Source organism: Epinephelus fuscoguttatus, linkage group LG15 (genome assembly GCF_011397635.1).
Source record: "Epinephelus fuscoguttatus linkage group LG15, E.fuscoguttatus.final_Chr_v1".
Classification (NCBI taxonomy): Eukaryota; Metazoa; Chordata; class Actinopteri; order Perciformes; family Serranidae; genus Epinephelus; species Epinephelus fuscoguttatus.
Window position 1 is genome coordinate 7,157,053 of NC_064766.1, and position 14,713 is coordinate 7,171,765.

The 14,713-nt window shown below is 38.7% G+C and overlaps 1 protein-coding gene across 1 annotated transcript in view; it reads right to left on the reverse strand.

The window, feature by feature from the left end:
- brinp2 (bone morphogenetic protein/retinoic acid inducible neural-specific 2) overlaps window positions 1-14,713 on the reverse strand; it is a 343,506-nt gene that overhangs the window by 102,800 nt on the left and 225,993 nt on the right. The window contains exon 5 of the mRNA XM_049598763.1: window positions 13,442-13,547. Coding sequence (XP_049454720.1) covers window positions 13,442-13,547 — 106 coding nt within the window. The remainder of the gene's footprint in view (window positions 1-13,441; window positions 13,548-14,713) is intronic.

The following is a 14,713-nucleotide window of genomic DNA, read 5'->3' on the forward strand; positions in this document are numbered from 1 at the left end:
AAAAATAGTGCAATCTGTTTGAATATGATTAAAGTAAATACCTTTAAATACACCAATTTTGTTAGTTAATTCAGTGCCAGTTAATATAGCCTATATACTTCAAAACACTGCAGAACCAACTGCATTATAAGCTGGCAAATCACAGGCTACACAGACGTCCCCACCTATGTGATGTGTTACGTCTATGCTGTATGTATTCTGGCCTGCAGCCCCAGTGTCTAGGTCATGTTTACTTGTATCACTCTGCTGGTCCAAAATTCCGTCCACATTGTGGCAGCGCCCCAGAAAATAGCTGTGTACCATTTCTTAGGCTGCAGCACGTGGGCCACATTTCCACTGACCTACTAAACATTTTAACTGCCAATGACTTCACCTACCGGTATGCTGTTACCAGATCAGTGACAATTTAGCCTACTTGGGATGCTGCCCAGGAAATGGAATACAGCCTATAACTTTGCACAATACACATATGCTCAGGAGATAGGGAGGATAACAATTATATAACCAGCTCAATCAACATGCTCATGTGCCTGTTCCACCTATCATGTTTACATCAGGCCTGCTAAGGGAAACTAAATGCCTGCCCACAGATTTATACCTACTACAGGCGCCCCCCCCATGAAAACCAAGCTGAAATAATTGTAGGGACCTACAAAATACAGAATTAGAAGGAAAGTGTGTTTTAAATCATATACGTGTATATGCATTGAAAACTACATTTCCTATAAAGTTGCTGTGGTGAATTGTAAAGCTCTGTCTAGTCAGCCAATAGATTTTCTGTAAAGCTGCACTTTAGCCAATCAGAATTTACTTTGTTGGTTGGTTGAAGTAAACGAGGAAGAGAAAAAAAAACTGGCAGGAGAGGAGGACATGTTGGCAGGAGAGGAGCGTGGCCGTTCAGCGAGCGAAGCAGGAAAAACTAAGTTTAATATCGAGGTGACTGATATTTGTAGACTTAAATACTTTTAAAAATACTGGCACAAGTATTATTTTGCAGATAAATGTCTTGTGTGACACACTGTTTAGCGACTCATTATACCGCAGTTTGAAGTGAAGTGCAGCTAGGCTAACCGCGTTTATTGTTTTCACTAGCTTTGGAAAAAGTGTTAAGTGTAAACTTGAAAAGCGTGGACGTTTAAGCTAGTATCGTGGTGAGGGACAATCAGCTATAAACGCCAGCCGCCGCTTCATCTGAGGACTGAGAGACGAGGACCGTGCCGGCTAATCAGCCTGTTGCTGCCGCCTGTGAGGACGGACCCTGCCGCTGGACCTGCGTGGACACAGACGACTACCTGCTACACCTTGCCGCCGTGGCTGCTGCTGTTGCTGCCGCTGCCACTTCATCATCATCCTGGCTCGCCGACTCTTCTGACCTGCTTCCTATTCTGTGTGGATTCGTGAGTAAGAGAAGTTTTTCTCTGAGACACGGAGTGTGTCGCTTCTCATTGAAGGATCGAGGATTTGTGTTTCTTTTGTGCACCAACTTAAGGGCCCCAACGGTTAGAAACCCAAGCGCTTGGTAATAACTGGACACGTTTAAAAGGGTTAAGTTAACGGACCATGAAAATATAAACTCATTGAGACTGTGTCTTGTTAAAAATATATTTCATTTGGAGTGTTAAGAGTTCATAAGTGATTCTAATCTAAAAACTTGAAGGTATTTCATTTGGTACATTTTTTTTGTCCTGGTAGGATAAAAACAAAAAAATAAGGTAACATATTTATTTTAAGAGATAAAAGTGTTTCTATTTTATTTACAAGACAAACTTTGAGTTTAAAGGACACGTATGTGAGATTTTCAATTTAAGCTAAAAAGTTAAAGGTCAACTACCTGAGTTTGGTATTTACTTTTAAAAGGTTAAAGGACACTTGCGTGAAATTTTATTTGATCCTATTTCACAATTTAAGGGTTTTTGGTACATTGGTACTTATTTTGAGTTTATTGTGGTCAATATTAGATAACATTTATGTCTGGACAAGGATCAGAGGAGAGAAATAATATTTTGGTTACAAGCATACAGAAAAGATACCAAGATAAAAGAAAATAAATTAATTCATGTTGTACATTTTACCAGTGTTGTCCTGAGCATTTTATCTTCTAAGGTTTATTCACATTTGTGATATTTAACATTGTTTCTGGGGAATTATAAGTGTAGCTCATAGAGTTTAAGTTAAATAGTTCCACAGTGGAGGCACCGCGCTATTATTACCTTTTAGATACATATGCCTGTGAAGATAACATCTACTGGAAAAAGGGGATTTAGCCAATTCAACATCAACCGCTAAGCACTCAGGATCCTGTTCAGTAAATTTGAAATTGTAGCCCAGATTAATATCATACTTCCAGTGTTAGGAAGGGGTTACATAATCATCAGAAGGGGAAATGATGACCTAACCTATTAAATTAGACCTAAGTGAGGATTCAAGTCTTTTTGCGCAATACATTTTGAAATGGTGACAATGATTAACTTTGGGCCAAGTCTTTGCAGTGTGACTGAAGCCTTTAACAAGGTGATTCTGGGGACTAAGGGAGCTGCTTCTTTTTTTTTCCAACATATTTTTCAGAGAATGACATCACTGCAGGTCCTAGTAAAGCTCCTGTCAGGAGTAGCCAAGCTGCTCATCTGAGATTCAGAGATTAATCATATGTGGGGCACAGATACTGTATTCTCTGAGTCTACATTTCTATGACTACACTTGGCATCGGGTGGAGTTTGTCCTCTATAACACTTTATCCACACGGAACACTGTGGTGAGAGGGGAGTTGCTTTCTTTGGTTTTGCAAGAGAAGATTATGTAAACCAGAGGCTGTGTAATCCAACTGATGCAGTGCTTTCTGTATTTTGTGTCCTGTCTCTCCCCACACACTCCTGTTTGCTGTTTTCTGGACATGTTGTCCCTGGACTCCTGATGTGTTGTTGATGCACTCCATCTCAAGCACACCACCCACTCAAACACATGCATTGATACGCACAATAGAACCGCACAACTAATAACCGAAGAGGTTTTAATTTTGAAAGCAAAAAGCAGTGCAAAAACATTCAATAAAAATAATAATGATTCCGCAACTCCACTTCAAAGTGTGGCTCTGAGTCAAGGCTAAAGTCAGCCTGTTTCTGACTGAAATCATTAATGATGAGAGAGGGGTCGCCACTGTTGGCACCAATGCTCTGGTCTTCATTTCACAGAGGCACATATGTACTCACACACACAAACACCCAGGCAAAGCCTTAAGGTACACAACATACACAGAGGCATGCAATCAGAGTCAGAGATCAGAGAGAGTAAGAACAGTGGAGCGTTGAAGCATTCGGGGAATAGAAAATACAAAGAGACTTTTTTTTTACTTGACTAGAAAATGTACAGCACTGAGCTTTAGAGTTTCTACCACATCACCATGAAATGATGGAACACTTTTTTGTCCTATAACTCTGATATCGTTTTTTTCTTTTCTTTTATGATTTAACAGCAGTGCAGAGGCTTGAACACAAAGAGGCTGTGTAGTTTGAGTGGTTCATCCTGTTACAATGGAGAGGTTTACATGTAGAAATTGGAAGAATTAATGGGAAGTACAAACGGAGCCAAACATTCAACAGTTGAATTATCTTCCCACAGAGATGCCAGTTTCAAAATAGCTTCTCCCTTAGGTACTCACTCCATAATGAATGACTACACTAGGCACCTAAATACAGACTTTATTTAGTGCTACGAAAGCCAGAAACAACTCCCATGTCCTAATTGTTGTTGATTGAGCTGCCAGGATAAGAGTTCTGAAATTCCACTTAAATGGATCCCATTAGGCTAATTGGTTGGTATTAAAAAAAGACTTTACCCTTGGACATTGCTGTGGTTGCATTATCTACAAATTTAACATACAACAAACACATCATGCATTACACCATTAGTAAATAAAAGGCATGTTTAGGTCTGTAGCAGAGGGCAATATAATTTAATACAAGACATTATATGCGATTAATATAGTGCATTTAAGAAATTCAATTTCTGCCAACCTACAAACAATGTCTTAATGTACCCATAAAAAGGACTGGACCTGACAAGTGAGGCAGCTAAACTAATTTTCTTGTATTAAAATACCAATAGTGATTACTAGTCCATACCCATTGAGTGCACAGTTGCCCAAGTACAGTTTCACATGGTGTGTGTTTGGGATACAGGTCATAGGAAATTGCAGATTAAATAGTCAACTGAACCCATTAAGAAGAGCAATGTATTCAGACAGCGTTTCTGTGAATTTGATAGTACGATTGTTTTATTGAAAGTACAGTAGTACCATTGCCAATAGTGGGATAGTTAGTGGGCTAAAACTGTACATTAGTAGTTGAGGTAGCACGTTGAAAGGCAGATAGTTAAAGTGTTTATATGTTGTATTGACTTAAAAGTGGGGCGCACTGGTAGTTAGAAGAATATACTAATAGTGTAATTTTTGGAAAAAGTAGCTTTGTCACCTTCTACCTATGCCAATCCTCAATGCCTATGTGCAGTTTCACATAGATTGACCAAGTCAGTGAGTAGAAAAATGTGGGACAGACAGAATGACTGACTGACAGTTTCCGTGATTATGTACAGCATACCATACCATGACTTAGTCATACCAGAAATTTGAAAAATAAAAAAAAATAAAAACAACATTGGGCCACAGAGGGAGCCACAGCGATCGGTCGCATTTTAGCCATTTTTAAGCATTTTACTGTTGTTATGGCGCCACCCAGTTGCCAATTAGAGTTAAATTTCTCTAGTCACCTTGAGGTGTCCTGCTCTACATATCTACCACGTTAAAAAACGTGGAACAGACACACAGATACACCCACAGACAGCGTTTTTGTCATTATATAGTAAGACTGTAAAACTGTGAAGGCCCTTAAAATATATTTTTGAACTAGCTGTGTAATGTAAGCATTTAGTGGACACACTATTGCTTGCTAGTTTTAAACCACATGGGTTATTTAACCCTTTGAACCTAGAAAAAAGTTGGATATGCCTTTTCCAACTTTTGGAGTGCATTGATTGTTGATGTTCTGGGACGCCGTGTCAAGTTCTGCCTGTTACATGCATTGTCTGTTTTAAATATACACTTAAAAATAAATGCACTATGGTTGGTGCAACACTGCCAATTAACGTGTTTTTTTCTTTGTACAACAAAAGTACATGGTTACATTTTGCCAACACACGTAGCTGGGTTTAGGCTACAAAAGCACGTGGCTGACTTTTCCCACTCACCCAGTCGCTGTTATTGTAGTGTACTGCTGCCTGCTATGGTGACTGAATATGGAACAATATAATCGGATGCAAGGCAAGACTTCCAACAGCCAATGCCAGGGATGCATTCACATGCTCCTCGCATGGTCATCCTTCGGACTTCAGTGTGTTCATGAACTTAATGTTGTAATGTGAAAGCAGCATGGGCGCAAAGAAGATGTGTTGTATTTTACTGTTCAGATGGATTTAACAACACATTGATAACAAAGAGCAAAGGCAGATCAGGTGTCTCATAAAATATGACTGGGAACTCATTTTTTCACATTTTTCAAACACCACATGAATGCAGTACAAGACAGAAGTAACTGGGATGTTTGCCCATCAAAGAACAACAGATTGTTGGTCAGTGGCATTTCTGTTACATGATATTGAGTTTACACAGCTTACCTGAAAGTTGGATTCTGGATCAATGTATTAAAATAAATTTTATCTTTATTTATGTAAACTTATACATGCTGACTGGTAATGCATTGAAGAGATGTTTTATGGGGCGGGCAGCACTAGTGTTGGACATGTACGTACTAGTATTGTCACGATACCAAAATCTTTGTTTCAGTACCAATACCAATATGAATTTCTTTTTCTTCTTTTCCTAAGGAAAAGTCCTTTTGGATACAAACCTTTAGAACAATAAATAGTAGGGGTGTAATGGTACCAAAAAAATCATGGTTCGGTAAGTACCTCGGTACGGATGTCACGGTTTGGTAACTCAAATGTTCCACCAAGTTTGTGTTGTCTCGGGTTGTCTCCCTTTGCGAGGCAGACTTTCTCTTGTCTTTTTTCACGTGTGCCAGCTGCAAATGTTAATACAGGTGTTGTCATACACACCACTTGTGTAATCTGTGCTCCAGAAAGGAACAAGAAAGGCGTTTGCGTGCATAAATGAGTAAAATAAATGAACAAAATTAATGAATTGAATCAATTTCAAAGTACCGGTATTTTCCAAATGCAGTATAGTACCGTTTGGAATACTCTAGTACTGCGGTACTATTTTAGTACCGGTATACCGTGTAACACTAGTACGTACTATAACAGGGTGTCATGCAGAAACTGACACCATATTTTAAAAAAAGGATCAAAACTTGAAAGATTTGTTAAGTTTACATATATCAACTTGAAGGAACTGATTGGGATTTGAGTCATGTTTCTGGCCACCTGACAGATATAAGTCTGGTACTGTTCCTTTATCTCTAATTCATCTGGCTTCTAGCTGCTAAATGCTCCACTGTATTCACAATCTGATTGCTCACATTGAGCCTCATGCTGACAGATGCGATCTTAATTGGCATGCACAAAGATTTGTGGCATTAACCAATTTTCTCATAATTGAAAATTTCTCTCAGGTACAAAGGAAATTCCAGAGGTCCATACCCGTTGGAGAAGTCATGTACAGACAGTCATGCAGGTACCTGTCCAGTATCATCCTCTGTTGCGTATCACAATGTAATGTCACCTATTGTAGGTTATCCTGTCTAATATCCTTGTGACAGTCATATGATTGTCTCTTCTATTAGTCAAAGCTGCTTTACATGGGCAGTACAGTAGGATCTAACTCCAGGTTATCCATTCTCTTTTTATTTGTCCAACAGAGCAGTGCTGCTCTTACAACAGATCATTGAGAGTCACACTGTTAATATTTTCTTATTTTTTTAAGCCCTCCAATGATACCAAAGCTGCTTTGTGAAATTCTTCCTTTTGCTTTTTAGTAAATTTTTTGTTAATGAAAAGATTATGCATTATATTGCAGTTATGGCCATTTTAGGATTGTCAGTTATGTTAAAAATGACTTCTCATGCCTGTACGTCTCTTTATGAAAAGGTGGTATTCATTGGGCTGAACTAAGAGAGTTTGGAGTGTCTGACTTGTACAGTTATATGAACAATCAAAGAAAAAAGTAAAAGAGTATAAAAACACAAAGCGTTCTTGCATGAGGCCCCTCGTCTGTCATTTGGTGAGCAGGTTGTGTAAAGTGGGTTTATTAGAGCAGGAAGGGAGGTCGACAGTGCTGTGAAACGGAACCAAACAGTAGCAGGACTGCAGAGTTAGAAATACCTCTCTGTGAGTTTGTCACCTGTCACACTACACTGACATCATGTGATGCATCGTTAATATTAACATGTTGATAAATACAGCTTTAACTTTTTTCAGTCACAGACACTTGCAGAAAATATTTTCAGGCACTTTAATTCACCCATCATGGGGCTCATCAAGTTATCACTGGAGTATGGGTGTATTAAAGCTGGCAGTTTTATTTGTTTTGTTTCGTCTTTTGAATTATAATAAATCTGAGCAACATATAAGTGGTCTGAGAGAACAATAGACTTCTGCACCTTCTCTTGGCTCTGTTTACTGGTTTTAGAAAATCTAACCTATAACAGGAGACTTTGGCCAATCACAGGTCATTTCACAAAGAGGGTGTGGCTGTTCTACAAATGCAGATGTGCATGTACTTCTTTTCAGATGGTGAAAGCCTGATTGAATGGTGGAAAATCATGCAAAACAAAAGGGCTTTTCCAGCATTGGCAACAGCTAGCTACACTGCAAAGCAACCCAAAAAAGGGGGATGGACTTTTGGACTTTAGCCTTTTGATAACTTAAGTGCTTATAGCTGCGGCTAATTAAAGTTCATATGTAGCTAGCTAAAGTCACAGTATGTCATCTCAATGGGCTCTTTTTGTGGTTTTGTGCTCGTTTTGGGTCATTCTGTGTCTCTGTGATTTCACTGTGTGTGTTTGGGGTCATTTTTAGTCAATTTGTGTCTCTGTGAGGTCATTTTATGTCTTTCGTAGTAATTTTATGTCTCTTTGTAGTCCATTTATGTCTCTCTGTGGTCACTTTGTGTCTCTTTGAGGTCATTTTGTGTCCTTTCATTGTAATTTTGTCTTTTTGTAGTAATTTTGTCTCTCTTTGTAGTCAATTTTATGTATCTTTGTAGTCCATTTTTGTCTCTCTGAGGTCACTTTGTGTCTCTTTGAGGTCATTTTGTGTCTTTTCATTGTAATTTTGTCTTTTTGTAGTAATTTTGACTCTCTCTTTAGATATGCATAATTATAAGTGTAAATAATATACATGTAGAAAAATGCCTCACAATGACTAACTCAATTTAGGCTTATACATAGAGCTGCTGCTCTGAAACCAAGCTAACTTTCTTACTTTGTTAGATGCCACACTGCAGCCAGATCCCATGCTGATAATACTCATCACTTCAGAAGCACAGGGTACACGGACTGCATTCCAACAACACCATTGCCTTTGGCCTTAGCCTTACAAGAGAAAAGCAAATTATACTTCAGCTTTGGAGAAATGTGAAGTACCCACTGTGAAGCAGTGGCTCAATGAAATGTGTGATACCTCACACTTGGGATTAGGTACAGTCTCAAGGACAAACTTAAATGACTAGAAAGTTTGGACTCCCTTTGTCTCCCTTTTGGAAGAGGTTACAGATCAGCACTGGTGATTATTCTCTTAAAGGAAATCAAAAGGCTGAGTAGCCAGGGAATATAATGTTATTTTGATATTCCTTTTATTATGCTCTTTTAATATGTTTGTCCATTAGACAGTCTGCCCACAAGCTTGTGCTGTTACAGTATGTGCTTATGTGCCAAAACAATCTTCAAGAAAGTTGCAATTGTCATTTCAGTAGTAGTGATAGAAGTAGAAGTAGTATCTGCTACTGTATTATTTACACCTGAAGTGATATAATCCACAGAAGATTCCCTCAGAGTTGGATTTTCTCTGCTTGGTCTAAAAGCAAAATAGGAATAAGGTAGTTGGCCTCCAGGAAAGCTAAAAATGCAGACTCCATTGAAAATCCAAGGGAAATGACCCCGTGATTGACCTCTGATTATCAAGTGACCTTTAAAGACTGTGATATAAAAAAAAGAAGAAGAAAAGAACCTAATGTGCCGGAGGAAAGTTACATGGCAGTAAAAAGACTAAACAAGAGGGGAAATAAGACTGAATCTACTTTAAAGGATTCTCTCCAGGCATGTTCTAAAACATATCAAATCATCACACTTGCATACACTGCAGAGATTTAAGGTGAGCACTTTTCCCCCTTCAGCAGATAAATGTGCAAACAAACTCTACGCAGACATCATTGTGCTCAGTGAAGCTCAAGCATCCAAGTGAGTCAACAATAGGAAAAACACATTTTCGACTGGAGAGGGACTTTAACAAACACATGCATTTTGTCAAGATGAATGAATCCATAAAGCAAAAATAGCTTCATTAATGTAATTTATCCTCAGCGTATTTCTTTGTTTGCGCAATGTTTTTGTGACACTTGTCACGATGATTGTGTCAAAACCACGGCAGCAAGAGAGAGAAAGAGAGAATGTTAGTGTGGGAAAAAGAGAGGGTACATATGGAGGAGGAGGAGGAGCAGAGAGGTGTGAAACTCAAGTTTATGCATATAAAATGTGCAATTAAGTCTCCACTCATTTAGAATATTGAATGAATGTGGTTCTTTTTTTGTCACTGACAGAATGGAGAGAAAAAGAAAACTCTTTGTGGGTGTGCTGTGTATTTAATATGGAAATCTGGCAAATGAGGCAAATTTATGCCCCTAAATATTCAGTGTTAAACTGACCCCAAAATGCACTGGCTGTGCAGTGTTCACCGTTCACTGACCACCTCCTGCTCCATCTTGGCATATGTGTCAACCATCAACAGCTGTGTGTGCAGCTCACATTCTCTCCTCAAAGTGAATTTTGAATCATATTATCAGTCGTACATGTTGAACACAAACCAGTGCTGCTGTTCACTAACTCGTCAGGAATACTGCTGGGTTTTTTTTGTTTGTTTTGTTTTGTTTAAGTAACATCCTTTAAAGCAATCTGAGCTTACATATGAGCCTGACAGACCAGTGAGGTGATGGGTTCCTTCTCATATGCCATTAGGCAGTTTCAAAAGTCGCCAAGTCGACCTGCTGATGCAGGCAGTGCAGAATATCTCAGAGGCACAGCCTCATTTCCCTGATCACCAACACTGCCCATTAGTGCTTTGAATTTGCCATGCTAATGGCTGCTCCTTACTGCAACCTTAAATAGTTTATACCCTTATCCTCCTGAGACCTGGCAATTCATATTTGTCCTCTGTGGGGGACATGACACTGAGGCCTTTATTCAAACACCATGCATGCAGTATATTTCAACCCTGATGAACTGTGTAAAGCACATCCTGGGCTTTCTAGTGGTGTTGGTCAGACACCTATGGGTGTGACCAACAGAACACATCTTAAGGTATATTTTTTCTGTTCTTCATAAGGATGATTTTGTTTGTTTTATTTACTTATGAGAGTCTTAAGTACATTATATTAAGATTCAAGAAGAATGTGTTAGTTTTAAGCTTCGTTAAATACACATTTAACCTCTCTAACTCCGCCAAGACGCCAGCATCCTCGCTCCCCTCCTCCTCTGTTAAATGGTATCTCCCAGGCACACTACGTCATCAAACTATGTGATGTTTGGTACTGCTGGATTCAGGAAGCTCTCGACTTTATAAAAATAACATCATTTTTATTTTATTTACTATGTATTTCACACCAGAGCAGCCTAAACACACAAAGTCCAAAATCGTAACGAGTGGTGACAAGTCATGTCATGCCGCTTTTCAACGGGAAAAGTTAAAGGATTACTGGCGATCTTATGTGGAGCTGTTAGCGGGGACTTAGCTGGTTTATAAAAGGTAAGAGTCTCGCTCCTACCACTATTTTTGGCTGAGATATACCGTCTAGAAAGTGGGATCATAACTTTCATGTTTCATATGGCTTTATTTGGTGATATTTTATGGTGTTTCTGTCATAAACAACATCAGCTATCATAATCACACCTGATTTCAATAAGGTACAATGTTTGAAGCTGGCTGAGTGTTGTTTGATCACTGACAGTACTGTTCTGAAGCCGAGTGACCGACTTGTCTTTTGGAGCTCCGCCTGGATCTTTGCATGGAAAAACACTGTAGAATGGTCATACTTTGAGCCATCTTCTTCAAACTTGAAACAAATGTTCATTGATAGTCTGCCTACATCTCCACAGTGTCATTTCCCTGCTGAGATGAAGCCACAGACAGTTATTCATCCTGAAAAACATTTTTCATTTTATGTTAGGCAAAATCTTCATTTTTTTTACTAACTTCAGAGGCCCATTACTCTGTCTCTGTATCACCTAGAGTGTTTCTGACACTTCCACAAAAAACTTAAGGGAGTTTTCTTTACGGCAAGACGTCATGCATGCATTTAGTCAGAGTGGTTCAGAAGCTACAGTCATTTTAATTTAGGTATGTCATTGAAGGCGTTTTTGCTACAAAATGGGGGTGGAGTACATTAAGATTTTAGAAGAATATGTTAGTTTTAAGCCTTGTTAAATACACATTTAAACCCATTGTGGGGAACAGTGGGAATCGCTTTTGTCATTTTCAACCATGTCCCATACAGGAAATGGGAAAAACCAAACCAACCATTTCTGCCAGTGTGATGAAAAATTAAAAAAAGATCCTGTAAGTAATTAGAATGATAAACTTTTTTGAAATAATTACTTACTTATCTCAAAACAATGATTTAATAATTTAGCATCTTCAAATAAAAGACTTGAGTGTCTCAAAATAATGAGGAGCTTTCTCAAATAATGAAAAACTTTCTCAAAGTACTAACTGAGAACCCTATTAAAAATTATGACTAATAAACTAAAAATAATGACAACATTTCTCAGATTACTGACCTAATATCTTAAAATATTAAGAAATGATATGAAAGAAATGATTATATATTTAGTTAGTTTTTGTTTTGCTTTCATCACATTGGCAGAAAATTGCTTCCATGCATAAGAAATTAAGGGAGAAGAAAAGATTACTGACACCCAGCAACTATTTTGTATTAGAAGTGACATGTAAACCAGGGTTCTGAAGTTTTACACAGATTCTAGGAGGGGTAAACTAAAGGTTATTTATCTATACACACACAAGCGCTATGTGTAACCAGTTAAAAGAATGGAATGCACAATATCTTCAGTGTTACATTCCTAAAAATTGAATTTATTCATGTCATTTAAATTAACTGTTATGTACTTTTTGTGGAAAAGATTGACCCAAAGTCCACTACAGAGGACACATTATAAAGACACATTATTTAAAAATGATAGAATTTTTGAGAAAAAAATTTTGTGATGTTTTTCTCACATCTTAATTACTTCAATTGTGTTTAAATATCAAAATATTTTTTCTTTCAGGTCTCAGCACTCAGCCCCTAACCCACAGCTTTGCCCCCTATCCTCCAACCCACTCTGGTTCCCCCAATGTGTGACCAAAGATTTCACCCATGGTGCTGTGGTCTTTTTCCTTTGAATAGTAAAAGTAACTCTGGGCTCTTGTACACATGCATCACAGCCATTAATTAAAATAATATCACTCTGCCAAGAAAGAAATAGATCTTCACACATAAAATGCAGAAATTAGTTGGTAGAATGGCCCTGCTGACTGTTAACAGTTTCTAGCTCCAGGCTGACTCTGTGACACTGGCTTGTTTGCCAGAAAGTAAATACAAAAGCTATAGTTAGGACTATTATAGATTGCTGCAAAACATTATACTGCACATTAAACTGAATTGCATCACGTGTTGCAAACCTAATAAGCTTATTAAGCCAAGAACATTACAGTGTGATTAGATGTCAAAGAGAGGTTTCTTATTTCACCAATAACCTCCATCAGAATCATGTGGTAATAAGTTTAATCAAACAAGAAGGCTAGTCCATGGATTATCACTTCAGCTTTACTTGTGTACTGAGTGTTCCAGGGGCAGTTGGAGGGGTTAGGTTGTGGCCAGTGTGGCCAGACACGGTTCATCTACAGCCTGGTAAGATAACAGATTCCCCACGAGACCGAGAGCCAGTCAGGCAGAACAGACATATAAACTACTGCAGCGGAAAGTAAAGGGTCATCCCAGCCAACCACTACACACAGGAGGTGAGAGGCTTGGCAGGGTGGTGGATGGAGGTGGCAGCAGTGTGTGTGAGTTAAGTGTGTGTGTGTGTGTGTGCGTGCAAAAAATCCTTCAGCGGGCCTTTTCTTGAGGACTGTGTGTGAATTTAAGATGAAATATGTGAGTGTGTGTGTGTGTGTGTGTGTGTGTGTGTGTGTGTGTGTGTGTGTGTGTGTTACCCAGCCTTACCCTTTAGGTGGATCTTATTTTCCGGGCTGTGCACCAACACCGAGCTAACCGAATCCAAGCTGTCGTAGTTACTGCAGCCGAGAGGGCCTGTCCTTGTTTCGGTTACCTAGGAAACAGAGGAAGGACAGATCTATTTAAAATATATGGTTGTGTTGTTTTTTCATATAATGCCACATTAGCAGTGAATGAGGCAGATGTTTGTTTCCATTTCTGGCAGTCGAGCACACAGCTTGTGGCAGGCGGCGCATGCGAAGGCAGGCGGAGGACTGGATGTGGCAGAGCCCTCTTGACAGCAGAGAAAACTATCGCCATCTTTTGCTCCACTCCCACACCTGCAGCCACAGCTGCCTGCAATGTGCTGGCTGTCTGGCAGAGAACAGTGGAAAGGAGGGAGAGACACGAGAAATGTGAGGGGGGGATCAAGCGCAGGTGTTTGTGAAAGAAAAAGGATTTAAACTTTAAAGAGAGACAGAGGGAAGGTTGCATTAAGGCCTCGATCTGATAATAACCTTTGTTGCATGTGTGTTTGAAAGCAACCAGATATGAAGGTGCATCAGATATTAAAGATATCAAAGAAGTTGGAGCAGGCAGCAGGAGATTTGATGTTTGTTCTGCATGGTCACCACAGGCAAACTTACATTGGTTGAGCAGAATTACAACTGCCTCCTCTTTAAAAATATTCCATGGCTTTCATATAGTTTTTGCTAATTTATTATTACTAATCGATAAGAGAGAAAACAACAAGCAGAGCATGATTTATTAAATATTTTTGTTTAAATCATATCTATTGCTGATTTTTAACCTCAGAGCAAATTTAAGCCCCTGTGACTCCCACTCTGTTTGCATTGCGTACCTTTCCTGCCTTGAAACACTCATTACATTCAAATGGCACACACACAGTTTGTTAGGGACACTGTGTTTTGCCCAGAATCCCAGAAAATAACAAGTGCTTCTAATCCGGAAGAGTACCCTGCCTCAGGTTTGATATCAGACAGTTTGTGGTAATTTGATTAAGTAATTAAAACTATGCACCATGTAAACTCAGTATCTACTCAATTAATCAAGCTGTTAATACTAAATTTTGACACAGGGCCCCTCCTTAAGATGGTGTTTGAAGATATAAAACAAAACATGCAGAATCTACCTTATGATTTCAGTTCATATTCTGGTACATATAATCATATTTGCAAGTAATGCTGGGTATGGAGAATATTAAATTTCACAATATTTTTGACCAAATACCACAACATCGATATTGCGAGGATATTGTAG